Source organism: Metarhizium acridum (genome assembly GCF_019434415.1).
Source record: "Metarhizium acridum strain ARSEF 324 chromosome Unknown scaffold_31, whole genome shotgun sequence".
NCBI lineage: Eukaryota > Fungi > Ascomycota > Sordariomycetes > Hypocreales > Clavicipitaceae > Metarhizium > Metarhizium acridum.
In genome coordinates, this window is record NW_027094018.1 from 111,766 (window position 1) to 137,288 (window position 25,523).

At 54.3% G+C, this 25,523-nt stretch overlaps 10 protein-coding genes across 10 annotated transcripts; 4 read left to right on the forward strand and 6 right to left on the reverse strand.

The window, feature by feature from the left end:
* The first annotated feature begins 93 nt into the window (after nt 1–93).
* Nucleotides 94–2,183, forward strand: J3458_004891 (uncharacterized protein). The gene is made up of 3 exons (XM_066118477.1): nt 94–633; nt 701–1,184; nt 1,294–2,183. The coding sequence occupies exons 1-3, from the start codon at nt 617–619 to the stop codon at nt 1,681–1,683; spliced, it is 891 nt and encodes a 296-aa protein (XP_065975997.1). The 5' UTR covers nt 94–616; the 3' UTR covers nt 1,684–2,183.
* Nucleotides 2,184–2,814: 631 nt separating this feature from the next.
* On the reverse strand, nt 2,815–3,714 carry J3458_004892 (uncharacterized protein; the record flags this gene model as incomplete). The annotated part of the gene is made up of 1 exon (XM_066118478.1): nt 2,815–3,714. The coding sequence occupies one exon, from the start codon at nt 3,712–3,714 to the stop codon at nt 2,815–2,817; it is 900 nt and encodes a 299-aa protein (XP_065975998.1).
* A 261-nt stretch (nt 3,715–3,975) lies between these two features.
* J3458_004893 (uncharacterized protein) lies at nt 3,976–4,524 on the reverse strand (the record flags this gene model as incomplete). Its single annotated transcript, XM_007810407.2, has 1 exon — nt 3,976–4,524. The coding sequence occupies one exon, from the start codon at nt 4,522–4,524 to the stop codon at nt 3,976–3,978; it is 549 nt and encodes a 182-aa protein (XP_007808598.2).
* A 2,226-nt stretch (nt 4,525–6,750) lies between these two features.
* On the forward strand, nt 6,751–7,589 carry J3458_004894 (uncharacterized protein; the record flags this gene model as incomplete). Its single annotated transcript, XM_066118479.1, has 3 exons — nt 6,751–6,836; nt 7,098–7,282; nt 7,360–7,589. 3 exons carry the CDS (start codon nt 6,751–6,753, stop codon nt 7,587–7,589), a joined length of 501 nt encoding a protein of 166 aa, XP_065975999.1.
* Nucleotides 7,590–11,033: 3,444 nt separating this feature from the next.
* Nucleotides 11,034–11,351, reverse strand: J3458_004895 (uncharacterized protein; the record flags this gene model as incomplete). Its single annotated transcript, XM_066118480.1, has 1 exon — nt 11,034–11,351. One exon carries the CDS (start codon nt 11,349–11,351, stop codon nt 11,034–11,036), a length of 318 nt encoding a protein of 105 aa, XP_065976000.1.
* Nucleotides 11,352–12,457: 1,106 nt separating this feature from the next.
* Nucleotides 12,458–17,595, forward strand: J3458_004896 (uncharacterized protein). Its single transcript, XM_007810409.2, has one exon. The coding sequence runs from the start codon at nt 14,095–14,097 to the stop codon at nt 16,900–16,902; it is 2,808 nt and encodes a 935-aa protein (XP_007808600.2). The 5' UTR covers nt 12,458–14,094; the 3' UTR covers nt 16,903–17,595.
* J3458_004897 (uncharacterized protein) lies at nt 17,588–19,350 on the reverse strand. Its single transcript, XM_066118481.1, has 3 exons — nt 19,177–19,350; nt 18,527–19,106; nt 17,588–18,443 (listed from the first exon to the last, which is right to left on the reverse strand). Exons 2-3 carry the CDS (start codon nt 18,886–18,888, stop codon nt 17,981–17,983), a joined length of 825 nt encoding a protein of 274 aa, XP_065976001.1. The 5' UTR covers nt 18,889–19,106; nt 19,177–19,350; the 3' UTR covers nt 17,588–17,980.
* On the reverse strand, nt 19,036–20,138 carry J3458_004898 (uncharacterized protein; the record flags this gene model as incomplete). Its single annotated transcript, XM_066118482.1, has 4 exons — nt 19,860–20,138; nt 19,360–19,720; nt 19,177–19,272; nt 19,036–19,106 (listed from the first exon to the last, which is right to left on the reverse strand). The coding sequence occupies exons 1-4, from the start codon at nt 19,863–19,865 to the stop codon at nt 19,036–19,038; spliced, it is 534 nt and encodes a 177-aa protein (XP_065976002.1). The 5' UTR covers nt 19,866–20,138.
* Nucleotides 20,139–20,295: 157 nt separating this feature from the next.
* J3458_004899 (uncharacterized protein) lies at nt 20,296–21,137 on the forward strand (the record flags this gene model as incomplete). The annotated part of the gene is made up of 2 exons (XM_007810411.2): nt 20,296–20,347; nt 20,425–21,137. 2 exons carry the CDS (start codon nt 20,296–20,298, stop codon nt 21,135–21,137), a joined length of 765 nt encoding a protein of 254 aa, XP_007808602.2.
* Nucleotides 21,138–21,221: 84 nt separating this feature from the next.
* J3458_004900 (uncharacterized protein) lies at nt 21,222–25,324 on the reverse strand. The gene has a single exon (XM_066118483.1). The coding sequence runs from the start codon at nt 24,807–24,809 to the stop codon at nt 21,453–21,455; it is 3,357 nt and encodes a 1,118-aa protein (XP_065976003.1). The 5' UTR covers nt 24,810–25,324; the 3' UTR covers nt 21,222–21,452.
* Between the last annotated feature and the right edge of the window lie 199 nt (nt 25,325–25,523).

Here is a 25,523-nt window from a genome sequence, read left to right on the forward strand (position 1 = left end):
AGACATGTTTCTCGGAGCTGGGAACGTCTCGCTGTCTGCATCTCGAAATCGACACAACAACCATCCTACCCTACACCTCGCCCTTCACGCCTCGCGCATCTACCTTCTCGCAATTTCAAGTACTCTTTTCACAACTTCACTACTAGATGACGAACCACCTGTTTTACTGACATGTAATACCCGGTCGCATTTCTAGCCAAGGAACCGCAAACTTCCGTCATCACCACAAGATCGACGACGCACAACAATACAATATGACCTTGCAACCTCGTAAACTAGCGGGATGCTACCTTGGTCTTTCCAGCTTTGAAAGAGACGTGCTGCCACGAGTCGCGACAGCCGAGTTGAAACGCCGCTGTCTATATCCGCGCCAATAGAGTCAATGTGGAGACACTCGCCGCGGGGACAACTGTGTGTCAGGCCTGGTCACGCATGTGTTTTCGTGTAATACAAGAAGAGGGGGAGCAGCAAACCGCGAACTGGGCACAATGGACGCATCAGAGCGCTGGGTTATTTTCTAGTCAAGCGAGCGGTCTTTGCATCCAAAAAGAGGGGTTCAACTCTGCTCCCCTACTTCGGTCGTCCCCATCACCATCCAGGCACCGCATTCTAAACCATGGCCAACCAAACCTCGTGAGTCAGCCCAGCCAACCTCGAACCCTCCAACAACATCAACTGACCTTGAGCCGTCAACCCGCAGCCGCACGTACACGCTCAACACGGGAGCCAAGATCCCCGCCATCGGCCTGGGAACATGGCAATCCAAGCCCAGCCAAGTCCAAGCGGCCGTGGAGGCCGCCCTCGGCGTCGGCTACCGACACATCGACACGGCGGCAGCATACGGCAACGAGAAGCAAGTGGGCGCGGGCATCAAGGCGTCGGGCGTGCCGCGCTCCTCCATCTGGCTCACGACCAAGCTCGACAACCCTGACCAGACGCGCGCCGCCGCCGCGCTGGACGAGAGCCTCGCGAACCTGGGCACCGACTACGTCGACCTGTACCTCGTGCACTGGCCGGCGGCGACGGACCCGGACGACAACACCAAGCTCGTGCCGGGCTGGGACTTTGTCGACACGTGGCGCGAGATGCAGAAGCTCGCGGCCACGGGCAAGGCGCGCAACATTGGCGTGTCCAACTTTGGCATCGCCAACCTGGAGAAGCTGCTGGCCGACGAGAGCTGCAAGGTACGTACGGCGACGGCCACTGCGATACCACCAGCGTCCCCCTCCCTTTCCAACCACCGACTCCAAAAAAGAGAGAAGAGAAGAAAACACCACGTCTAACCGCCCCCAGATCGTCCCCGCCGTCAACCAGATCGAGCTGCATCCCTGCAACCCCTCGCCCAAGCTCGTGGCCTACAACGCGGCCAAGGGCATCCACAGCACGGGCTACTCGTGCCTGGGCTCGACCGACTCGCCGCTGCACACGAACCGGACGCTGCTCGAGCTCGCCCGCGCCAAGGGCCGGACGCCGCAGCAGGTGCTCCTCATGTGGGGGCTGCAAAAGGGCTGGAGCGTCATCCCCAAGAGCGTCACGCCCGCGCGCATCGAGGCCAACTTTGCCCTGGACGGGTGGTGCCTGACCGACGACGAGGTCCGGAGCCTCGACGCCGTCGAGGAGCGCTTCAAGGTCTGCGGGGACGCCTGGCTGCCCGTCAGGGTGTTTTTCGGCGACGACGAGTGACGCCAGAGCGCTGATGCCAACGAATTGTTGACCTGGGATAGGGAAAGCGGAGAGGGCCGGACTTGCTGAATTTGAGCCTTTAAGCTGCTGAATTTGGTCGTTTTCTAGCCCTCTTTTATATATTCCCCTGCCGGGGGCCGCCTGCGGCGAGCTCTGGCCTGCGGCCGGCTTTGGCGTCAATAACACTACGAGGTCTACGGTGCATTTCTCGTGAGCTCGAGCTCCTTTTTCATGAAGTAGTGGCTGATGGTCTTTTGTATTCACGACATCATAAGCTGGAAGCTGTAGCTTAACGTGTGACTGGCTTGCCTGCGTTTTCATCAGACGGAAAGCGCAGGCGAAGCTCTCTCCCCGATAAAGGGGAAATATAATCGTGGTCGTCTCAGTGTATACTGATACGTGTGGTAGAGATGGGTATAAATAGCCATGATTAAAGTCTACTTGGACGAATTAACCAAAACTATGCTCCTATTGTAAACAGTAATATCATTCGTAGTTGCCTACCTACCGCTATTGAATGTGGAATTAAAAAACATGTCTAAACGGAACCAACCAAACCTATACTTCCAAACCGAAATCACCTGTAGTTCCTACCAACTAGTAAAAACTAGAATTAAGTTATGCCTAGACGAATCAGCCAAAGCTTGCTTCTGAATTGCAGACGCAGCAATGTCAGTAGTTCGTTCCCCTACCAACTGTTGAATATAAAATTAAAAGTTGCCCACGCAATCAACCGCACCTATAACTCCTATTTGAACACAACAATAGCATTCGTAGCGTTCCCACAAACTATCAAGTAATATTACGGCACGCCTGAATGAATCATACAAAACTACGCTCCTCTTTTAAGCAACTATATCGTTCGTAGCGTTCCCACCAAATATAAAAGCCAAGTTGATCAAGTTGATCAAGCTCAGACCGGCCACGGGTCGAAGCAGCCAACTTATATACAACATCAAAGCCCACAGCCAGGGCAGTAATCTGAACCACCAAATCTATTTCTATCCAAAACCGCCTAATCTATCATGCACCCCCATCAATATACAATGCATCTACTTGGCAACCTACAAAACCAAAACACGCTCGCCCTCCAAAAAGACGGGGTATCCAACTCCAAGCGCCCACACAAAGCTACAGCTTGGCCTTGTCTTGACCACCCCCATCCTCGTCAGCCAGCACCCTCGCAACCTGGGCACGGATATCCGCCGCCAAAGAGGCAGCCTCGTCGTCGTCCAGCTCGGCGCGCCGCCCCCTCCCAAACATGGTGAAGCTCTCGCTCATCTTGCCGCTGGCGCGAATCTCCGGGCGCGGGATGACGTGGTAGTGCACATGGGGCACGACCTGGGCGGCGGCGGCGCCGTTGTTCTGCACCACGTTCCAGTCGTGCACGCCGGTCGCGGCGGCGAGCGCGGCCGAGAGCACGCGCACGTGGTGGCCCAGCTCGCGCGACTCCCGGCCCGTCGTGTCGGTCAGCTTGGGCCGGTGGGCGCGCGGGCAGAGGAGCAGGTGGCCCTTGGACAGGGGCATGATGTCGAGGAAGGCGACGACGAGGGGCGTCGAGAGCACCATGAAGGACGGCGGGCTGGTGAGGTCGGCCGGTATCGAGGACGGCGGGTGGAGGGGGTCGTAGGGCTCGTGGGCGGCGGCGATGGCGCAAAAGGGGCAGCCTGATGTCGGGGGCGATGGGTCGGACATGATTCGGAGGGGCGGTGGTGATGAGGAGGAGGCGGAAGTGGTGATGGAGCTTGGAGCTCCGTTGCGCGGCCCAACAAGTCGGCGTTGACGGGCACCGATGTTGGTGGGTGAAGCAGGATGTTCTGGCCTGGCTGCGCTGGCAATCAATGGTCCGACTGGATATGGCCGCGCGCTGGCGAGAGCGTGCCTGGAGTTTGCGGATGGGGAGCTTGGAGTTTGGAGAATGTGCATTTTTGAGCCGAGGTTGATGTCTGGCGTCGGGCTCCTGACGGCGCGCCTCGCGGGTTGGCTGGCGCCGGCGCCGGCTCCGCGTACAGATGGCCACGGCCGCGACATGGTCAAAAACACCATTGGCTTCTTGCCCAGACGTCTAACCTACGTGCTTGAGATAATCTCCATGATGATACAATAACCACACCCAGTCTCCGTCCCGACATCCCCCACACATCATGGCCTCCGATTTCGCTTCAATACACCAGCTCGCTCGTCTTCCATTCCTCCATACCCAACAAACCGCATCCAGTCCGTCATTAGAGATATTTTGACAGCCTGTAAGCGTTAGCAGTGATCCCCATCATCCTCCACATCGAAAAACACTCACTCTATCAAATTCCCATCCGGATCCCTAACATACACGCTCCTCATCGCTCCCATTGCTCCCGTCCTGCCCACTACCTTGCCCGCCTCAAGCACCTCGACACCATCGCTCTCAAAACCCTCCACAACACTATCCAAATCAACGCCGTCGGCTACTAGAAAACACAGGTCCGCCGTCCCCGGCAGCGCCGTCTGCGCCTTGGGTTCAAACTCCCTGCCCCTCTGGTGCAGATTGATCTTGTGCCTGCCAAACTTCAACGCGGTCCGCTGAATAGACGGCGTCGCCTCCGAGGTGAATGTCTCGGGTGTCATGCCGAGGTATTTGGTGTAGAAGGTGATGGTGGCTTGCATGTCGCTGCAAGTAAGCACCAGGTGGTCTATGTCCTTGACGGGCGCAAGAGGCTTGCTCATCTTGTATGTATGTATGCTGCGATGGATGCTCAATCTGTGAGGATTGGGTGCGCCGGCAGAGAAAGTTGTGTTAAAGGCGCAGTTGACAATAGTCGGCGGTACAAGTATGAAATAAAGGCCGGCCAATCTAGCCGTCATGATGTGAATTCTTTCCCTTATAGGCTACGCTTCTCGGCCCAGGATTGGGTGACAAAAACTACGAGGTGATTACATTCTCAATTGGCACCACGAAGCAATATAATCCTTTAATAGCAGTCCGTTGCGCGCGGCAAGAGGGCGGTGGTTACCCTGCCACAACTCTTACAGATCAATGGCGAGACACGCCTTTGCAGGCGACATTCTTCAATTAAGCAGTACGTGGGTTGTCGCCGCGTCTGGCGAGTGTCCCCTACACCTTGACCAAATAACCGTGAGCTGGTGAATGGTGGCGTGGGCTGATCGACCCCGTTCTCAAATGGTGGTCTGGGTGGCTGGACGAACTGACAAGGTCGACTCCAGCCTCAAGCCTTTGCACGTACACGCGCGCCGCAACTTGTGAGACTTGGACGGATTCCCTCAGCCCTTCCGCGAAGCAGAGGTCGGAGTGAGGTGCGCCGCGATGCAGCGTGTCAGCCTAGAAGCAGCCTCAACGGCCGTTCTCGGTCGCGGGGCTCGTGAGAAGAACGAAAAGAACGAAACAATGGTCCCCAAATACTAGACGTTTGCTCAGAGGGAAATCCAACCATCCAGCCATTCAGCCTGCGGCGTAGAGGCAGCTACCCGTACGTGCCATAGCCGTAGCGCAAGGTCGGAGCAAGACAGGCCGGAAAGACGGAGAAACAAAGAGACAAAGGAAGAAAGACAGAGAGAGCGCAAGACTGCGAGAGCGACGTCGAACCCGAGCCGTTACAGACACACCGTGTTGCACAGACCTAGAATGGGACTCCGATCCCACGCCCCGCGGCGAAACAAACAAACAGCCGGGCAGACACCCGTCGTTGCTCCGACTCAAACCCTCAACAGGGGAGAGCTTGGGGGGTTGCGCCATAGTGACCATGGTGGCCAAATCCTCCATCTTGCTGACTCCGTCTCTGTCTCCAGATTATGCCCCAAAACGCCCCAAGCTCCGCAATTGGTGACGACGTGACGAGCAGAGAGAGAGAGAGGGAGGGAGAGAGGGAGAGAGGGAGAGAGGCGCCGCATCCAGGCATCCTCCACCCCGCCAACCAGCCATCCTACTCTTCCTTCTTGTTCTTTGCCCCCCAGCCTATTCGTCGACCCAAGTTGCTTGACCAGCTCTCAAGTGTTCTCTCCTTGCCATCTCCCCGTATGTACGCACAACTCTGTGGAATTGCATACCCTAATTGACAGCCTGGCTCTGACTGACATGATATACCATGCTTTTTTTTTTTTCTCCGCAACAATATTGGGCTTGCTTTCCGCTACACGTTACCCGTTACCCGTCGCCCTGGGCGAGCCGACCAAGTGTCCAGGCAATAGTATCTCGCTCTCGTCCTCAAGTTGGTTTGACGGTGAATTGGACACGAGGCTGTGGTGACTAGAGAACCGCACGTCAGACGCGCTGCGGTCAGTTATTCCCCCCTTACCTCAGTAACGCAGGTACGGTAACTACCAAGGACCGGCTGACGTTACCGGCACCTCAGCTTCTGCCCCTCAAAGACTGAGGCAAAAAACAAGAGCGAGCTGGTTTCGGTCTAGAACCAAAATGAGTACTCCGTATGTCATGTGCAGAGCCGGAGCGATCTCCAGGCGGGTGCTGTGTATACTTTTGGTGTCCATACTTTTTGTGCTGGCTGTCTTGGTACCCGTCGGGACTCCAGCCTGGCCCAGTTTGATCCCAGCGAGTGTGCTCCGTACGGACGGAGTGCTGCGTACCTATTATGTATTGCCTACTGGGTACCTACCTAGGTAAGGTAGTTGGACGGCCAAGAGTTCCTGTCCACGGCTCCAGGAGCAGAAGTGGGCGTGGCGTTAATGAAACGACGGCATTTAGCACCACGGAGCTCTTGATCGCACCCCCCTACCTTTCTCTGCCTTTGTGTGCTGCTCACTCGCTGACTAGGTCACTTCCATGCTTGCTCGTGTTGCTCCTCGTTGCTCCTCGTCCCCTCCCTCCTCTACCCTCTGGGCCTCGCTCTGTAGCCAAGTACTCCGTACCAGTGCAAGCCAAACGTACAAGTAGCCTTCTCCCTCCCAACTTTCCCTAGCCATCCTCCTCCTCTATTCTCCTCTCTCCTGTGTCGTGCTGTGTTTACCTAATCCCATCTGTTGCCATTCCAATTCCCTCGGCAGGCACCCACTTACATCCCCAATCGCCTCATCCACGTAGCCGGTCCTTATTCTTTTCCAACCCAATACCGAGTAATGTCTTCCCGAAAGAGAAAGCAGGACGAGGAAGAGGAGGAGCTCGTCTCTCTCCCCGAGGAGGATGATGGTGAGGAGGAAGAGGAGTAAGTCTGCTTCCAAATACGAGCTCATACCCGGAGCTTCAACCCAGATCCTCAGCCACCCAGCCTTGATCGCGCCATTGTCAATCAGATCCGCCCTGGGACAAGATTTCTGGCTCAATTGAGGAATCAATTGTGATGAACCAGAGCATCTCTAGCCTTTTCCGGTCCGGGACCAGGCAACAATATTTCGGCGCATTCCGCTCGGCGCATCTGGTACTTACACACGAACTCGGGCAACATGGACTAACCACCCACTAATAGGTATGTCTCCACCGCAGACGAGGAAGAAGACGACGACGCCGAAGAGGAGGAGGAGGAGGAGGATGACGAAGAAGCAGAAGTAGAGGATGAAGATGAGGCCGAGGCTGAGGCTGAAGCTGAAGCCGAAGCTGATGAAGGAGGTGACGGCACGGAAGATGCCAAGGCCGAAAAGAATGGCGTACATGGTAAGTCGCGTACCGTCACCAGAACACTGGCCGCGACATCAGCGCATCTCTAATTGCTTACTTTCTGTACAATAAAGACGACCAACCCCCTGTGAAGAAGCGCAAGACGGCGGAGGCGCCTACCGAGGAAGTCACCAATGGCGAGACTGCCAACGGCGACGACTCCAAGAAAGATGCTGATGGCGATGCTGCCGGCGCCGGCGCCGAAGACGAAGCACCTACCATGGAAGCCGTCAAGGCGACTGAACCTCCGGCAACCCATACAGAGGCAGAACCCGAGGCCGTTGCAGCAGGAGGCGATGAGTAGTGGCCCATTCCAATCGTCAAATCTCTCCCCCCTATCTCTCTCGCTCTTTCCCCCCCACTGGCCTATCTGCAATCGCTGGATAACTTCCGTGTTGCCCTCTTGTCACCCTGGCGGTGGTCATCGTATATGGCACGTCACCGTGCTTTTGTGACGACAGAAACGGGGACACGGACGGTCTGCAGCGGCATGAGTCGCAATTCCAACATGCTTGCGAGATGACTCAATCTTGAGAAAGGATGTTTGATGTATTTGTAGACTGGCTATTGTAATAGAGTCCCTAGGGTTAACGGACAGATGACTACCGCGCGTCGCCTGCTTTTGACTATTTCTGACGGGTGCTGGACTGTTTCGTCAACGAATCGGAGAATTCGTGCAGTGTGACCGAATCCTGTATCTCATTTGTGCATGCATTATGCGTGCACGCGCTCCATCATCCACCACAAATCACAATCATTGGCGTGCGGTGCCATCCTACCATATGCTAGGCCGAAATTGCCAAGTTGTCGAGTTAGCACAATCGGTGCCCGGATCACGAAATAGGCCACGCCAATGCCTCCTCTCCCGGAGGTCGGCCTCTTCTGGATTGCAACCGAACAATGAGCGTGATAACCTCTGCTCAAATCGCGCAATCTGCCAATTCCGAAGACTTTTCAATCAACACCATCTTGGTTTACAATAATGAGATCAAGTCAAAGGGGATATGCTGAAACTATTCGATGCTCCTCGAGTGGATACATTGGATAGACGCTGTAATTCTCATGTACAGCGTCTATCCAGCTTCTACACGTGAAGTTTCCATACCCAACCCAACGGCTGCACCCCTAGTTGTCGTGCAACAGACTGCGAGGCTAGATTGTCGCTGCTTGTGCTGTAGAATAAGATGTCCCTGTGCAACCGTTCTGCGGCAGCCCAGGTTGTTAGAACGGCTGGCGCAAGTCGCTTGCCCCGATGGTCCTCTCGAGTCCAAATCCCAGCCTCTGCCGCTCGAAGAACACGTCTTGCTGAGAAGCAAATGCAAACGGCTTCTAGGCCGACGTTGTCAACCCCATCGACTAATCAGTTTGTACGGATAATTGCCATGGCCCAGGGACCAATCCGGCCTTCGATCAGTGCTTTCCAATCATCCGACTCCCAATTAGACCGTCGATGCAACTTGTGTCGGGCCGTACGGACTTCGCTCTCTGACACAGATGAGATGATGAATAGGGATGAACCATCAATGGCTGATGGGACTGGCTGATGTACGTTGCTCGGAATGATAAACGTAGGATGTTTACTGTGACAAACCCAGCTTGACACCAAGATGTTCTCAAGCTCGTGGTGCACAACATGGTAGAAACCTCTCCGTGGAGACTTGATCGGTTAGGTCTTGCCGGTGGTCAGAAGAGATTGCCGGGCTGGTCGCAACGAAACAGGCGGATTCAGACCAGATTACTATAGTATGTAAATCTTTGCAGCGCAGAGCTGGAGGTGCTCTAGCGTAGTTGGGCTCGTTGTAATTCAAACCAAATGTAGTATCAATCTCAAGTTCCAATAGATGAGAATCTTGGGTTTTGATACGATGATCCTTTGTTTCTTCCATGATCTATCAGACGTTAGGCTTTGTGATGTGATCAGTGGGAAATTCGCCTAGCTAACGAAGTTAACACAATGAACGACAAGCTAACCTATACCATGTATGAGTCATACGTGCTTCGCGGGGAATGTAATCAATAGAATACTGGCAATCACAATTTCGATCTGTTGCTGGCACCTAAAACAAGCCAGAAAGGTAACATTGTCTCATCCATGGGTACGCCATTTGCAATTAGGCCGTAGGGTCATGAGCTGTAACCGTTTTAGTCGATATTTGCCAATGCGGCCTGAGTTAGGCTCTATGCAACAGGGCTGATGCCAAGCATATTCGTAGCATTTGAGTTGAAGCAAGGGAATTTGATGTTCCTCTTAGCTTGGCACCTCACTAGAAGCAATGAGCCCGGAATCACGACTAGAGTTTCAAGCTGGATAAATTTGCTTGCACAAGGCCGAGCGGCCCAAAGCAAGGGACTGCATTCATCAACACTTGCGTTATCCTTAACGAGCCAAGACAAGCGGGAACTGATAATCATACCTGTTTCTTGATCGCCTTACATATCTGAGTTCATCGTGAGTGAGACAGAAGTTGTGCCTTGCATGAAACTTATGCAAGTAGGAAGGCACAGCATGGAATGTAATGAGAAGAGTCGCATATTGTACTCTGCGTGAGTTGCTGAAGCAATAGGATCCATTCAATGTAAGAGTAGGATGGTGTTGTTCAATCGTCCTCCCTGTGGATGAGACGTCGCAAGAAAATGCGATTTTTGAGAATATTTGCCGAATCAGCCGGGAAATAACTATGTTCTCCAAACCCGAACGAAATCTTGCTTTGCAGCAGCCTACTCGCCCAATCCATCCACTTGCCAGGGTCTTGTTTCACCTGAAGAGGGCTACTATGTTTATTCACATGTTCTATTGAATTTGAATCGTGTAAGGGAAATCACCTAGATGTTTAGGTTTGCTGTGGTATTTTTTTTTTCGGGCGTTATCTGAGCTGTCAGAAAAGTCAAAATACCCGTGTTCCTTGTTGAGCTGAAGAATTGACAAAGCAAATTATTTGGCTGCGCTAGAAGACCTCTGGCTTGATGGGGAAGAGCAAATGGGTGTGGTGGCGCCTGGCGATGATTTCCCCCATGGGTGAAGGCAGCTCCGAGGGTGTAACGCGACCCCTGAGATTCAACTCACTCCTTGCATTGCCGTCAGATAACTTGTAGATCCATGTTATTGGTGTCTTGTGAGGAGGATTTGAATAATGATGGGTTTGAGAAGCCCAGCCCTTTCAGAGACCAAGCCATCGGACTGAAGCTCATGAGCTATATTGTGCGTATTTCAAGCCTGTAGTAACTGCCCATCTGCGTAGCTCAAGACTTAGCGGCAACCGACTCTGTCCCTTGCATGAGTGGATGAGCAGCAAGTAGAGCTCCTCGAGGGGCTATTCTCCACAGACATGCGGAGTAGGTTGTACTGTATGTACATGGACATCGTCTGTTAAGGGCATTCACTATACAGATGCAGAAGTGGCTGAGGCAATAGCTGGTCTTCTAATTCATGGGCCGACAAATTCAACAGTAGCGATGCCGCTCGCTTAAGATCTTTGAAAGACATGGCTGACGAAGTGGCGTCAACTGATGGCGATTGAGGAATTGGAAGGGTCTGAAACACGCAAAAAAACACGCTCTTTGCCAAGTCAGAGAACAGACGCCGGCCCTTGTTATGGCGGCGATCTGCCTAGGATGCCCGTACTTCGTCAGCCAGAGCTTTGACGGGTAACAAGCTTAGCGAAGCGTTGGAGGATGGCGAGCCAACCTCACCGAAGCTGGATGAATCGGCAACGAGACGAGAGCTGAATGACCGTCGAGTATTACTTGTTCAATGTGTGGACGGAGCTAATTCAGTAGTTCTAGCATGGTGCCAATTAGTATCTTTCGAAAGTGACGAAGCCAATTGCTGCTTGCCTGCTTTGAAACCAATTCTGTGTTCTTTCTTTTTTTGGTGTGTCTTTGAGTGTATACTTCGGGACGGGAAAAGCAACCCTTGGGTGATTGAAGGAGGAGGGCCCCTGGGCAGGATGATGTTGCCGGGGCCGTGGGTGTCTGACAGTGAAGCCGAATGGATGCAGTCCCTTGGACCGATGGCGACTTTGGCCATTATCATGGAGTGATGTGTTGAAGCGTCATCGAGCGTCATCGAACATCATTGCCTGTGTTTTGGACAAGATTTGCCATGGTGCCAAACATTGAAACAACTGGCCCCATTCTAGGTGAAATTAGACGACAGGGCCATGGTTGGCAACAGCTCACGGACGACAAAAGTCTTTTTGAAAGCTGCAAGGGTCGTCCTCAGGGCCGCAGTAGCGTCGACATGCATCTCGGAAGAGTCAAGCCTGCTCTTTGACAGAATGCATGGAAGTTGTTAGCCTCTGCAGCTCTGCTGGCCTGGCAGCTCGCCGTAGAGTTTAGCAAGACATCAAATGCGCCAACAGTGAATGGGTCAATTGACCAACTAACTGGTCGCGCCTTCCTCCCCCAAATTTTTGCTGGCACGGGATGATTGGATCCCTCGGCTTTCGCCCATCGTAGTGCTGCCAGTGTAAATTGCACGGGGCACGCTCTACCAAGCGCCACATGTGCAGGCCTTCCTTCCTCTCGGCCTGTCAGTCTTGGCCGTCCATGTCACTCACAACTTGGACAACGGCCCCCGGCTCGCCCACAGGTTCCTGGGCGCTTTACTTAGAACATGTCAAGTATTACCGGAGAACTACTACCTGCAATAGGTACAGACAGGCTTAGAGATGCCCCTAGACACTTGGGAACTCTGCAGAACGCCAAGTCTGCCTACAACCTCAAATACTGTTACGCAACTTTCCACGTCGCGTCATGCGACACAGAGCCCCAAGGAGACGGCGTCCCGGGTAAACAACGTGACTGTGAAATATTCTGGGACGTGCTTGCCTTTTTGGTTCTTTTCGCGGCGCGATCGGGTCACGGCCGCGCATCTAGCGCGACAGGGCTCGTTATTTGAGGTGAGGTATGCGGTACCTGAGTCTCACACTAAGGTTCCATGGAAGACTGGTGTATCGAGTACTGAGCATCCGCCCCCCCGGTCCTTGCTCAGGCACCGAAATGAATATACAACACTCTTCAGGCAGATTCTATTCGAAGACGTCTTCATCCTCTGGCTGGATGGAAGCCGAGGACACACGGCCGGCTCGCCCTTACAGAAGCCAGCTGCAGGTTGCCAATTTTCTTGTCTCTCCAGCTCGACATTGGCATCGGGCGACAGGGTACGGAGCCCTCGGTACTCCCACAGATCCTGCCCGAGTGTGTTATTGACCGTTATTGCTTTTTCCTTGGACCTTGTCGACCATGACTTGAACCGTTTGATTGTGTGCCGCGGGATCCACGCATCCGGTCCATGCTTGTCATGGCCCTGGCCCCAGGAGCTAGCATCTCGTCCATCTTGTCCTCGGTACTATGGAGAAGTTGGAAATTGATCCGTCCAAACATCGTCCACAGTCTCCAGTGCCTCCATCGTCGTGCCCACAGTTGTCCCTTGTTGTCTTAGCTGAGTGCTGAGTTTTGCTTCTCCGGTTTGGGCAAAATAAACAAGACCCGACCCCAAATGTCAGCGCTGACGGTGCATTTGATCATCTCGTGCGCTCGTGCAGCGAACGTGAACTAGTGCCCTTGATGCCTTGTCTGTAGCACCGACGAGTGATGGAGGAATCGAGCTTGATTCGACGTGCAGACTTCTTCCTCCGCATCCCATCCTGTATGTTTGTCAACTCTCGAGTCTTGCCTCTTGCAACCGTCTCCTTCAGCCACATTGCTGCAAGAGCGTCGCCGTGGACAACACGCTAGTCGTGCCTTTGACCTGTTCAGGTGTTGCTGCTGCTGCTGCTGTTGTTGATTTACAGCCCATAGTCTTGAATCGACACTCGTGACATCCGGGTCGAGCAAGAATATCCCATCACAGCCGCAGCCTGGCACCGCAACACCAAACTTCAAACACTTCGAGCTTCGCAGCATATTCACCATCCCTGACCGAGTCCTCTTTTACCGAGTTCCGCCACTCTCGTTCTTTCAACTCCCGTCTTTGACTTTGGTCCTGGGTTTGTGATGGGGATTTTGTGGCCATAAGCCTCACTAGCTGCCGCAGGAAACTTTGCACCGGCGGCTTTTCGTCTGCCCAACCAAATTTTACTCTGCTCAACGTTTCATCCAATCTCGACTACAGGTTGCCCAACAGCCTCAATTTAGGGCAAAGCTTAATATTGAACGTATCGCATTCCGACATACCAAGGCACAGCATTTCGCTGGTCCTATTCTGGTGCCACTCTTTGTCGCAACCCACTTCAGTCGCCAACGCTGTCTTCGCTTCTTTTGTCGAAACGTCTCCTCGATTCCCCGTCTCTCCTTCCTTTCTACAACCAGCCATCGCGGCTTTCGCAGAGATACGACAAAAGCAATCTCTAGCTTCCACTCTTTCCTAACTTTGTAGGCTGTTCAACATACCAAGGCTCGACTGACCACTGCTGCCGAACGCTCCTTTGACCAACTACGCTTTTCCTCTTCTTGCTCTCCCTCCGGACTTATTCGACAATTCGATTAGTATACCGGCTTCATCTACTACGGCACACGCTTTTCAGCCAGACTCATCGTCTCCCGCCTAGCACCGAGCGAGCGCACCTTCCCGGCTATGGCGAATTGTATGTTCCTTGATTCAACGATAGTCGAGTGTTGAGACAGTGGCGTTTTATTTGTTCTTCCTGCACCTAGTCTCGCATCCATGCAACACAGACCGATCACTCTCACTACTCGAATTCACCCCGAAAACACTTGTGGGAACAGCTCATCTACATTCAACCATAATACTCAAGTGACGAGACTCCGCAAGCTTCTTCCGCGGTCCTAGGCACTGGACTGCCACAATGGACTCCATGGCGGTGCCTCAGTCCGATGAAGAAGGCCCAATTCCTCCTGGCCAACACACCGTTCGCAATCGGAAATGCTCCTTGTACGCCTCAAGAATCAAGCCGCTGACTGTCGATACATCTGCTCGAGAAAAAGTGCCACAGCTACCTGAGATCCCTCCACTGCCCGTCTCGCCCCGATGGGACTCGCTTTCTCATGGGCTACATTTACTAAATCAGAGTCCAATCTCTGGTTCTAGGGTGTCACCGACAGTGCAGCCTGAGGCTATGCTACCCCAGCCGTTTCCCCCTCTAGCTGCACCGGCTGTATCTCCATCTTTGCGAAGCCCTCGCAGCCTAAGGATAGGCACTCCAGAGCCTCGAAATGAATCACCATGTCGGTCGATTAAAGCTAAAACATCCTTGGCAGATATGCGTTCATTAGAGGGCATCCCTCTGGTCGAGAACTTTTCAAGACCCCGAAAGCAGAGCATAATACGTCAAGCTGGACCACCGGAAAGCCTTCATAGTCCAGACCCTGTCAGGCCACGATTGGCCAACATGCCAAATCCCACAGACCGCTTCCTGGACCTCGCGAACCCCTTGCCACAAACACCTCCGTGGCAACGGCCTAGACGTCCCTCTGCCTCCTCTGTCAAGTCATCTTCCACCTACGCCTCTCCATTGCCATACGCAAATAGCGAGTGCATTGAGCCAAGGCATCGTGCAAGAAATGTCACTGGTCCACCAGCTCTTACAGCCGCTCGGACTCCTGCTGTCCTTGGCCGCCCCGAGTATCCCGTTTCAACACCTCTAACAAGCCCAGGCGCGGGTGGGACCGCTCCCTGGCCGAGCGGGGATGAATTGCGCTCTAGTTTCAGATCCCAGCTCACTGCCTCAACAACCCCTGGTACAGCTGTCACAGAGCGCAGTAGTGTTCTTACAAAAGACAGCTCTGTCACCTCCCTCGAAAACCCCGATGAGCCTAGCTTGGAAGATGTTATGGGCATGTACGAAAAGGGCTTTGCGGATGATGAGGATGAAAACGAAAGTGACTTCGATGATCCCGAAAGCGAAGGCAACATGAATTCGAGACCTATGACTGCTGTATCAGAACCCGATGGTCCATCAGTTCCAGCTGTTCCGAGTATTCCCTTCACCCTCCCTGTTGCTGAGAGGAGCCTCGAACCACAGCTACCAACCGCTCGCTCCACACTAGACACCGAAATCCGTCAATCAAAGATGATCTTTACCAGCCCAGCTTTCACAGCATCTGTGGCGGCCATAGCTGGGAAGGCCGACGTAGACATGCCGGAAAAACGGGACTCGGCGAAGTCGCTTGATTCTGAGCCATCAACAACATCAGACTCTGCCCCCGCAAAGGAAGTTCAAACGACCGTGAACTTGTCATCTCCAGCCCCAGAGCCTGCACTCCCAACGCCCACGTCGATGCCAGTTCAGCCTGAGGACCCTGGCTCACGTGACCGATATGGCTTTAAGAAGGCCAATCAATCTATTACTAGAGAACAGTACGATGCTTGGAACGCAGAATACTCGGTGTACATTGCTCGGAGACGACGGAAGTGGGTGGCCTACCTCAAAGACTGTGCCCTGATGACGGATCGTCCCATTCGATTCCCCTCGCCAAATGCAAAGACGAAGAGATTTGTGAGGAAGGGGATACCGCCCGATTGGCGTGGAGCAGCGTGGTTCTACTATGCCGGTGGGCCGGCAATATTGGCTAAACACGCTGGCTTGTACGAAAGGCTCTTGCATAAGTCGGCCAAACAGGTGGATGTCGAGGCAATTGAACGGGACCTGCACAGGACGTTCCCGGACAATATTCAGTTCAAGCCGTCAGCAAATTTCCAGTCTGTGCCCAACAGCGAGCGAAGCAGCCAATCGACAATGACGGGTTCCTCTGGGGATGAAAGCGCCCCGGGGCCGCCTCCCGCTGCTTCGAATGAGCCACCGATTATCACATCTCTTCGCCGTGTCTTGCATGCCTTCTCCATTTATAATCCGCGTATTGGTTACTGCCAGAGCTTAAATTTTCTGGCTGGACTCTTGCTGCTGTTCGTGGAGACAGAAGAGCAATGTTTTTGGTTGTTGAATGTCATCACCATTATCTACCTGCCGGGGACACACGACATGAGCCTGGAAGGGTCAAAGGTGGACTTGGGCGTGCTCATGACGGAGCTGCGTGACACGATGCCCGCGGTATGGGACAAGATTGGTGGCGAACTGGAAAACCTTCCCACGGGCAGGCCCAGCACGAGTAAATCTATACGCAGAACTAGGCCCATTTTGCGACGACGGGAACAGCCAAGGTTGTCTACAGATCGTCTACCTCCGATCACGTTGTGCATGACGGCTTGGTTCATGAGTTGCTATATTGGTACGTTGCCCATCGAGACAACACTGAGAGTCTGGGATGTCTTCTTCTACGAGGGCTCCAAGACACTCTTCCGCATTGCACTGGCGATTTTTAAGACCGGCGAGAGCGAAATCAAGGCGGTCAAGGATCCGATGGAAATGTTTGGAGTTGTCCAGGCAATCCCTCGGCGAATGTTGGACGCCAATGCTCTCATGGAAGCTTGCTTTAAGCGACGAAACGGATTTGGTCATCTTAGTCAGGGAGCCATTGACGAACGCCGACAGGAAAGGCGTCAAAAGGCCAAGCAAGAGCTCGAACAGAGCCTGCAGCAGCGCGACAAGACGGACCTCAGCGGCAACTTGACTGAAGTGGAGTCGGGTTCCGTATCACGCAAAGGCACTCTTTTTGGGAGGAAAATGAGTGCCAACTTGAGAGCTGCAGAGGTTTAACTGTGCTGTGAAGCGCAGACTCAACACTGAACTGGGCCGCACCCGACTATCTCATTCTTTTTTGACTTGTTCTTCTGCTCCAAACGTGGTTAAATACGTGATTGAGCATCACAAATTTTCAACTTATACCCCTCTTTTGTTCTGTTCTTTTCTCTTCTTCTTGGGTCTTTCGAGGCCGTACCGATTTACACATCTCTCTTCCCGGATCTTGGCCGAGGAGAGTTGGTACTTTCATGAAGCGTTGTGATTTCTTTCCTGGATGACATGCATACCTCTTTTTTTTTAAGTTCGTTACTTCACCACCGGCCCTTTCGCAAGTAGTTGTCTCTGCTGGGGGAGACACCACGAAAGCCAAGTGGGTTATGTTTGATAACTCATGACGTTTACGTCTGCATCAAAGTGTGAGGCTGGGGTTGGAATGTTGCCATGCTAGTGGCCAGTGGCTATTGGCATAATGGAGTGATGTTGAAATGCATATCTGTGCGGCTTGCTTTTGAGGCGAAGCGCATGGAAGGTGTACTTGTGGCGTGCGTGCATAGATGGGTACCGGGGCAATGTATCAAAGTTTTTCCTTTTTTTTTTTTCCTTTTCTTTTGTCAGTTTCTGGATAGAGAAAGGAATCTGGCACGGTAGCAAACTGGGCGTCAAGGCAGCATATATATTATATAGGTAGAACGGGGCTAATTGACACCGATGATGATGAAAAATAGCAGAGGATTCGACGCGGAGTGTTTTGTGTTGATGTGATTGCCCGTAAAGCACGGGGCTTTGCGATTCGTATCCCCTATCCCCAAGGTATCTAAATGGCTAGTTGACGTAGGAACGGCAAAGGCGGTTGCGGTGTGCAAGAAACGTGCTCACGGAGCGGGCCGTCTGAGATGAAGGAGCAAGCAGGGGGGTTAGATGCGGCAAACAATTTGATACAGGTGTTCTAGCTCAATGTACAGTACGTCCTCTCTTGTGTCCTCGCTCCGCTCGTTTTTCTCGTGACAGGCATCCTCTGTTTCGCTCTATTGGTGTCCTCGCTGCGCTCGCTTCTCGCAGCAGCAGCGCATGTTTACGGGCCCTCGGGCTCGGGCTACTTGGTGACGGGGGGGAAGACGGGCTCCCCGCGGGCGTACTTGTCGACGTGCAGGCGGACGTTCCTCTCCCAGGCGGGCCGGTCGTTGCGGTACTCGTCGGCGATCCTCTCCTCGAGCGGATCGTCGGGCTGGGGCTCGACGAGCAGGTTGCGCAGGGCGTCGAGCACGGCGGCGACCTTGGTCGAGGGCTTCCAGTTCTCGGGCTTGAGGATGCCCAGGCAGATGTTGCCCAGGGAGTCGTTGGTCACGTTGGGGTGGTAGATGCGCGTGGTGAAGCGCACGGCCGGCGGCTTGAAGGGGTACTCGACGGGGAGGGTGAAGCAGGATGCCGTACTTGCCCGGGTAGAAGGGCGACGCGGGCGGCGGGACGAGCGTGATTTGCCACGTGTGGATGGATTCGTTGGGCGGGAGGGAGATGGTGAAGCCCTCTGGGGGGAATTGCGAGATTTCGGCGTATTCCTGTTGAGGGGTCAGTTTTTTTTTTTTTTTTTGGGCGAGAGGGCAAGCGTGGAAGGAGGACACGGCTTGGGGGGCATATTTACTTTGCTGATGCGCTTGGTGGACATGGCTGCTTTGGTTTTGGGGGTGATGCTGGATGGAGGTTAGAGGTAGATGGTTGGAGATGAAGCGGTTGGAAGTGACGATGGTGGGGCAGGCTTGCCGCGGGGCGGCTTCTGCGGGAGGGGAGGGGTGGAGTGCATGAGCGAGCGTCTTGGGCCTGGCTGCATGTGGGGCCAACTGCCGGCATGCCGTCGATGGTGGCTTTTGGGTTCCCGTGCCGTGGAATGACAAAGGTCGAGTTCGATTTGCAAACTGTGATACAGGTATCTTTTCGCGGGCTCAGTTTTAAGACTATGAGGCACGGGGATGGCGGAGATGATGCAAGGATGTGGTGTTGTATCATTCACATCCGCTGCCCGTTCCCTCTCGTGCTTCCGTGTATCCATCTTGGCAATCCAAGCCTCATTGCCGCACATTCTCGACGACACGCCCAAGATTGCAAAACTACACGCACCCAAAAAGTACGTACTTGTGCTTCCCAATGTGCCAACTACGCCGTGGTCTTCTTGTCCTCCCGAGCGTCCTCCCCCTCGCACGGCATCTCGTTCTCAGTCGGCCTCGCTGCCCACGCCAAAGTCAGCACCAGCGGTCGACACAGGAAACATCCACAAAGGAACATAAAACAACTTACTCGCAGCCCATCTTCGCACACGGTACAGAACGTCGTACTCATCGCCATGAACATCCGATTCGCCCACTGCCTTTAAAATTCTCACCCCCTCGTCGTCTACATCACGCCAACCCGGTCAGTTTCACAAACGAGAAGAAAAAGAGAGCAAGAAGAGGACAACGATCCAATAAATACAATACGTACACCCCAGCTTGTCAATATCCCTCAGCGTCTGGGGGAACCCAGGAATCGCCTTGCCAGTATCGACATCCAGCAACGGCTCCAGCTTGGCGTCTAGATGATCCAGCGTGCTAAGCAGGTTGCGCTGGCGAATCCGTAGATTCTCCTGATACGATGGGTTCTGGTGCGGCAGCAGGCGTCCGTCCTCGCCACCTTGCTTGCCCTGCTCGTCCCCTTCATTGCGCGAAGTGGCTGGCGAGCTCGGAGGAGACGGCATGTACTTGGGAGACGGCAAGTCCTCGAATACAGGCGAAGATGAGGTCGCAAGGGGGAACGCCATGTGCAACAGGCGCACGTTTTCTCGCAAGGCTGAACTTGGTTCCTTCTGTTCCCGCCACGGTCAGGCAAAACGTAGTTGATGGGAGGCAGGGAAGAGAGGCGGAGGGGGACGGCGGGGACATCTTTTTACAAACAACATGCCGTCCCGCAAAAACAGGGTGGGTGTAGACGATATGGAATCATACCGTCATACAAGTTGTTCGCGGAGGCCTCGTCCCCTTGGCCCGTCTGGCACAGCGGCAACACCGAGGCTCTTCCGACGCCGCGGACTCGCAGTCGTATCCAGCAAAGCCATGTACACCCGCCGGCCCCTCTGCGTGATACACTCGAGCTCGTGGCCTCGGCTATTTCGAGTCGAGGCTGGCGGCGGCGCTACACGACGGCCCAACACAAAAGGTAATTTCATTCACTTTTGCTAGCTCGCATGTGCAAGTCCAGCTCAAGCAGCTCCGATAAGATAAGCCCAACCTGGGAAGTGGGGCGCGGGTGCAACAATAATCTTTTTTTTTCTTCCATACAATTTACAGCTTCAAAAGACGTCACAGCATCGCCATTGCCAAAAAACAAAAGAAAGAAAAAAAACTACGACATTCCGTCGACAACGACGACGACAGCGTCACCATGGCCGCCGCAGAATCCCAGATGCCGTTTATCAAAAACCTCGCCTCGAGCGGTAAACCTCCCCCGTCGCGCTCGCCCCTCCCCGTCACGACCATCCGCTGACTTGGTAGCAAAACCCCCCCTTCACAGACCGCAAGCTGCGCACGCAATCGCTCGCCGCGCTGCAGACGTACCTGTCGTCGAGGACGGGCCTGCCGGCCGCGGACGCGCTCAAGCTCTGGACAGGACTGTACTACGCGCTGTGGATGACGGACCGGCCGCGGCCGCAGCAGGCGCTCGCGGCGGACCTCGCCAACCTGGTGCTGGACGTGCCGGCGGCGTGCGCCGTCCCCTTTGCCAGCGGCTTCTGGGGCGTGCTGTCGCGGCAGTGGGCGTCGATTGACGCCCTGCGCATGGACAAGTTCCTGCTGCTGGTGCGGCGCGCGTTCGCCGCGCAGGTGCGCTTCGCGCGCGGCAGGGGCTGGGCCGGCGAGCAGGTAGAGCAGATGCTCGACGTGTGGAGGCGCCTGGCCTTTGATGCCGACGACGAGGACGGCGTGTCGCTGGGGCTGAGGCTGCATGTGCTGGATCTGTGGGTGGACGAGCTGGAGAGGGAGAAGGCCCTGGGCGCAGCGGGCGACGGTGACGACGACGACGACGACGACGCCGCGGCGAGGGAGGAATGGGTGCGCAGGGTGGGCGACATGGTGGATGCGTTGAGGGCGAGTCCTGTCAAGAGCGTGCGGAATAGGGCCTCTGAGAGCTATGCTGACGAGAGGCTGCCTTGGGGAACGAGGGAGAGCGGTGACGAGAAGGAACAAGGGGGAGAGGAGGACGAGGACTGGGGCGGTTTTGAGGATTGATATTTGGGCGTGGATTTTCGCCTCTTCGTCTTTTTTCCCTTTTTTTTTTTTTTTTTTTTTTTTTTTTTTTTTTTTTTTGCTTTTCCAGACTATGGCGAGGTTTGGTGTTTTTGGCGTTTGGAACAAGGCAAAAAAAGCTACTTCGTTCATCATAGACGGATATATGTACATATATACTTTTGTGCCCCCCCTCCCCAAAAAACGCCCGTTCCTACCGGTATACGCAACGGCAACAGATCCCAACGCCAATTAGCAAAGCTAATTTTTATTCATTCATGCCCTCGCTCACGGGGGAAAAATGGGCCACAACATCTCTCACCATACCCGTTCGTCTCCTCCCAGGCTCTCTTCAAGCCAGCCATCGCCTGGGTCCTCGCCCATGTCGCGTGATCGCTCCTTTTCTAGCCTCGACCGTCTCCACGCCTCCCATTTCGCCGTCTGGTCTGGCGGGGCCTTTGTCGGCGACTTAACGAGGCCTCTTTTCCGTAGTCTGCGTCGGTGCTGCCGTCTTTTTGCCGCGCTCAGATGGTCCACTGATATGTTTTCCAATGACCGTCCGTATAGAGCGTCTCCCATGTCTGCCGCCCAGTCTTCAACTTCCTCCAGCAGCCACGCTGCCAGTTTCCGACCGTTTCCTCCCGTCGTCCACTGGTCTATTTTCACAGGAAGTGCATTGCCAAACGTTGGGTCGTCGTAGGAATACACGCACGGCGTAGATGTACACGCTGCGGGTCGGCAGTACTTCCCACACACAGCCGACTCGACCACGTACCAAAGTGAAACAATTGCGACGACGAGGCCCAGCCAGCTAAGACGAAATCGAGGACTGGTATAGAAGAGCCGAGGGATTGGGAAACGAAGATAGGCCAAGCTGGTTGGCTCTGGATTGGCCGTGCACTCTGGACACAACACATCGGGCAAATTCTTTTGGTCCTTTGCCTGTTGGTGTTTCTGACGCTGCAACGGTCCTGGCTCGTTCTCATCTGTGGTTGACCCTTTTTCGGCTTGGGCAACCTGGTCGTAGAGTTTGCCGATGCCAAGCTTAGCAGTATGTATATTGGAGAGTCCCGTGCGGAGATTCTTGCTCATTTTGTCATACAAAGACATTTCGCCCGCTGACATATCCTTGTCTTCTGAATTCTCTCGCTTCAGCTTCTGAATCTCTGCCTCCACAGCTCTCAACTCGTCATCGATTTCGTCTGCTGCCTTGACAGGTAATTCTTCTAGCAGCTCCTTCAGCTTTGGTGATGCATGCTTTCGACCAGTCAATATGTCTTCCAAGTCATCCATGGTTGAGTCTTCAATGTTGTGCTTGCGCTGCAGTTCGCGTAGATCGTCCTTGACCGATGGCGGTTTGGCTGAGTTTCTCACTGATGGTCGACTGCGAGGTAACGATCGTGATCGAGGCTTTTTGCCTGCTGCAGGTGCTGCAGATGCCGCAGCATAATCACCTGCAATTTCCCCTCTTGCACCAGGCTCAGAGGCCGTGTCTTCGTCCTTATTCCGCCACGCGAGACTCGTTTTCTTATCACGAAATAATGTGGTGGCATCTGGCTTTGACGGTGCTTGTCTTTGATCATTCAGTTTCTCTTCCAACGGCTTGATATCCTGCGCTTCCTCCTCCTTGACTTTCCCCATTTTGGCCGTGACAGGTGTTTCAACATAGGCACCCGTGACCCGGGGTGTCTCCATATGCAGAAACTCGTGCTTTTGTGGCTTGGGAGTAGCCTCCGCCACGTCGTCTTTCTCTTCATCACTGTCCGGCACGGGTGACGGCGCTCGTACGGATCCCGGCTCGGAGTAATCGTCACGCGGCGCAAACAGCTTCGCCTCGGCCTCTATCCGAGCAGTTGGATCCGACTCTGAATGCATACTTGATGGTTTGCTCTTGGCTGATTCGGTTGATGGGATGCGTTTTAAGCCAGCAAATTCGACAGTTGGTCGTGAGGATTCACCATCCTTATTGTGAGAGCTGAGGGCTGATTTTCGTCCATTGTTTGTGGAACGTCCCGCCAGTGTCGGTTTTGTCACAACCTTCTCACTTTCGTTTGGCTTCTGGCGCTCTGTGAGAGGAGCACGTTTATTCACTGGTTCGGGTGCCGGACTCGAGCTGGCAGCGCGGGCCAGCCGTCGCAGCAAGTCACGTTCATTAACATCCGGCTTCACTGCAGCGACACCCCTGCCATGCGTAGGCCCCGTTTCCTCAGGGTTGATATTCTCCTGCTTAGGGCGATGGCTCTTAAACACTGTGACTGGGGTGTCTGGAATATGTTCTCCTCCCTCATAGTGAGCTGATCTGGGGCGAGCAGGTGGTCGCATCTCGGGACGATTTTCAATCCGTGGTTTGCCCTTTTCTGGCGACAATGGCCTCGTCATAGCGTTCTTTTCCTTGATTTCCTCTAGTCGGGCCGCGGCAAGGGCGCGTCTTGACAAGCCTTCTGCTTCGCGCAGTCGTATTTCATCCAACCTGGTGTTCTTGGGCCGTGGTTGATTTCGATCAGGTATAGGTATCTGCTTTTCGGCCGCAGTTTCTCTCGCCCGAATCTCTTCCAATTTGGTATATCTTCGAGAATGCTGCGGTGTTAAAGTTGATTGTCCTGCGAGGCTGCCCCCTTCAACATTGAGTTCTCGTCCTCGGATTTCGTCCAGCTTGGTATTTTTCGTCCGAGGACTAGTAATCCGCGCAGGCGACCTGATATCAATTCTATCCAACATCGATGGGCGATTCGCAAACGGCTTATTGCTGTTACTCCCTACTTTTATTCGCGGGCTATCAGACACCTGCAAATCTCCAGCCGTAAAATCATGGTCCACCTGCCATGTAAAATCTTTTGATGCAGACGAGATTGCACCATTGCGACCCGGGGATTCTACGGACTGGAAGGGAACATCTTCGATTCCGGGCACCAATCCAGGAAGGTGCGCCTCGCCACTGGCATCTCCCAGGGATTCCGGAGACTTCTCAGCCCAGTCGGAGCTCGGTCGCGACTTTGTTCTCCATTCGTTTATGCGGTCCTGTAAGCTGGGGCCGTTGCCTCTCTTAGATATGTCTGTTCCCAGCTCCGTAGCTTGCGGTTTCGCGTTAAGTGACTGCACACCCGACGCCCCGGCTTCTGTATATTGTCGTGCTCGTGCTCTGCTGTGCAAAGGATCTTCGGCCATCATTTCTCGCGCTTGAGTCTCGTCCGGGGGCTGTCCGGGCCGCGCTCGCCATACTCGTGGCGCTGGACTCGGCGAGCCCCCTTGTTGTCGCTCTTGCTCAGCCTCCTCCTCCTCCTCTTGGGCTAGCTTAAAAGCTTCCGCCAACGAAATCGGCCGCCGATGCTGAAGCCCTGAGATGTTGGGTCGGGGTATTCGGCTGCCTCCCGGAGAGAGTATGCTGGCGGTGCTAGCATTCGGATCGACGTGTTCTTGAGCTTTTCTGATGCCGGACGCCATGCTCTGCGGATCTGATTTTGCTCGCCGCGCGGGCCCAGCATGACCTACTGTCCCAAGAGCTCCGGGCCTTGCACCAGGGCCGACCGAAGCGGATGTGGATTGAGGGCCATTGCCCGTGTTTCGCGGGGCATTGTTGGAGAACAGCGGCCTCCTGGTCTCGTGGTTTACATGTAGTTGATTCGGCTGCGCTCGTCCATTCGGCCGTGATGGCGCCGTGTCGCCGCCACGGTCCATGAGCAAGTGTGATGCGTGAGTCCGTCTGCGGCCCGCGGGCTTGGATGCGATGTGCTCAGTGACGCGCGCCTCAAGCAGCGGCAGCACGCGGTTGCATATTTGTCGTGGGCGCTGGGTGAGTGCTACTACGTGTTGATAGCGTTGGGAGTCGCGATTGTCGGCATAGCATTGGACGCAGTGGCTCGTGGTAATTGATCGGTATGGCGCTACGACTTGGGACGCGATCAGGTGTGTGTGCCGTTGCAGCTTCGGATGTGCGTACGGAGTATTTGCAACAACAATAGCTTTAGCCAATGACTGGCGATAACAGCGTTGAGTGCCGTAGGTGCGTTTACGTGAAGCGCCACAATAGTGAGGTTGAAGGGTCAGTCAATCGAGCTGTGTTATTGTCGAGCGGCGAATGTAGGCCGCGTTGCCTTTGTTTGGATTGCCGACGACGATGGGATGGTTCAGTCTGCAAGTCTCTATATGTGGCCCAGTCCGGTGGCGCGTGTTTTTGGCCATGGGTCGCTCGCAGACAAGGCTCGAGCTCGAGCTTGAGTTACCAAGTGCCTCATGTGCCTCATGTCTCACGACCTATCGCTCCTTCCATTGCCGCGACTTAACCGGCAGTGCGCAGCAGAAATACAGCAAGTAGGTACCTAGGTATACAGTACTGGATCAAGAGGGCTACTTACCAAGTAAATCGAGGTACTGAGTACGTTTAGCCAGGCA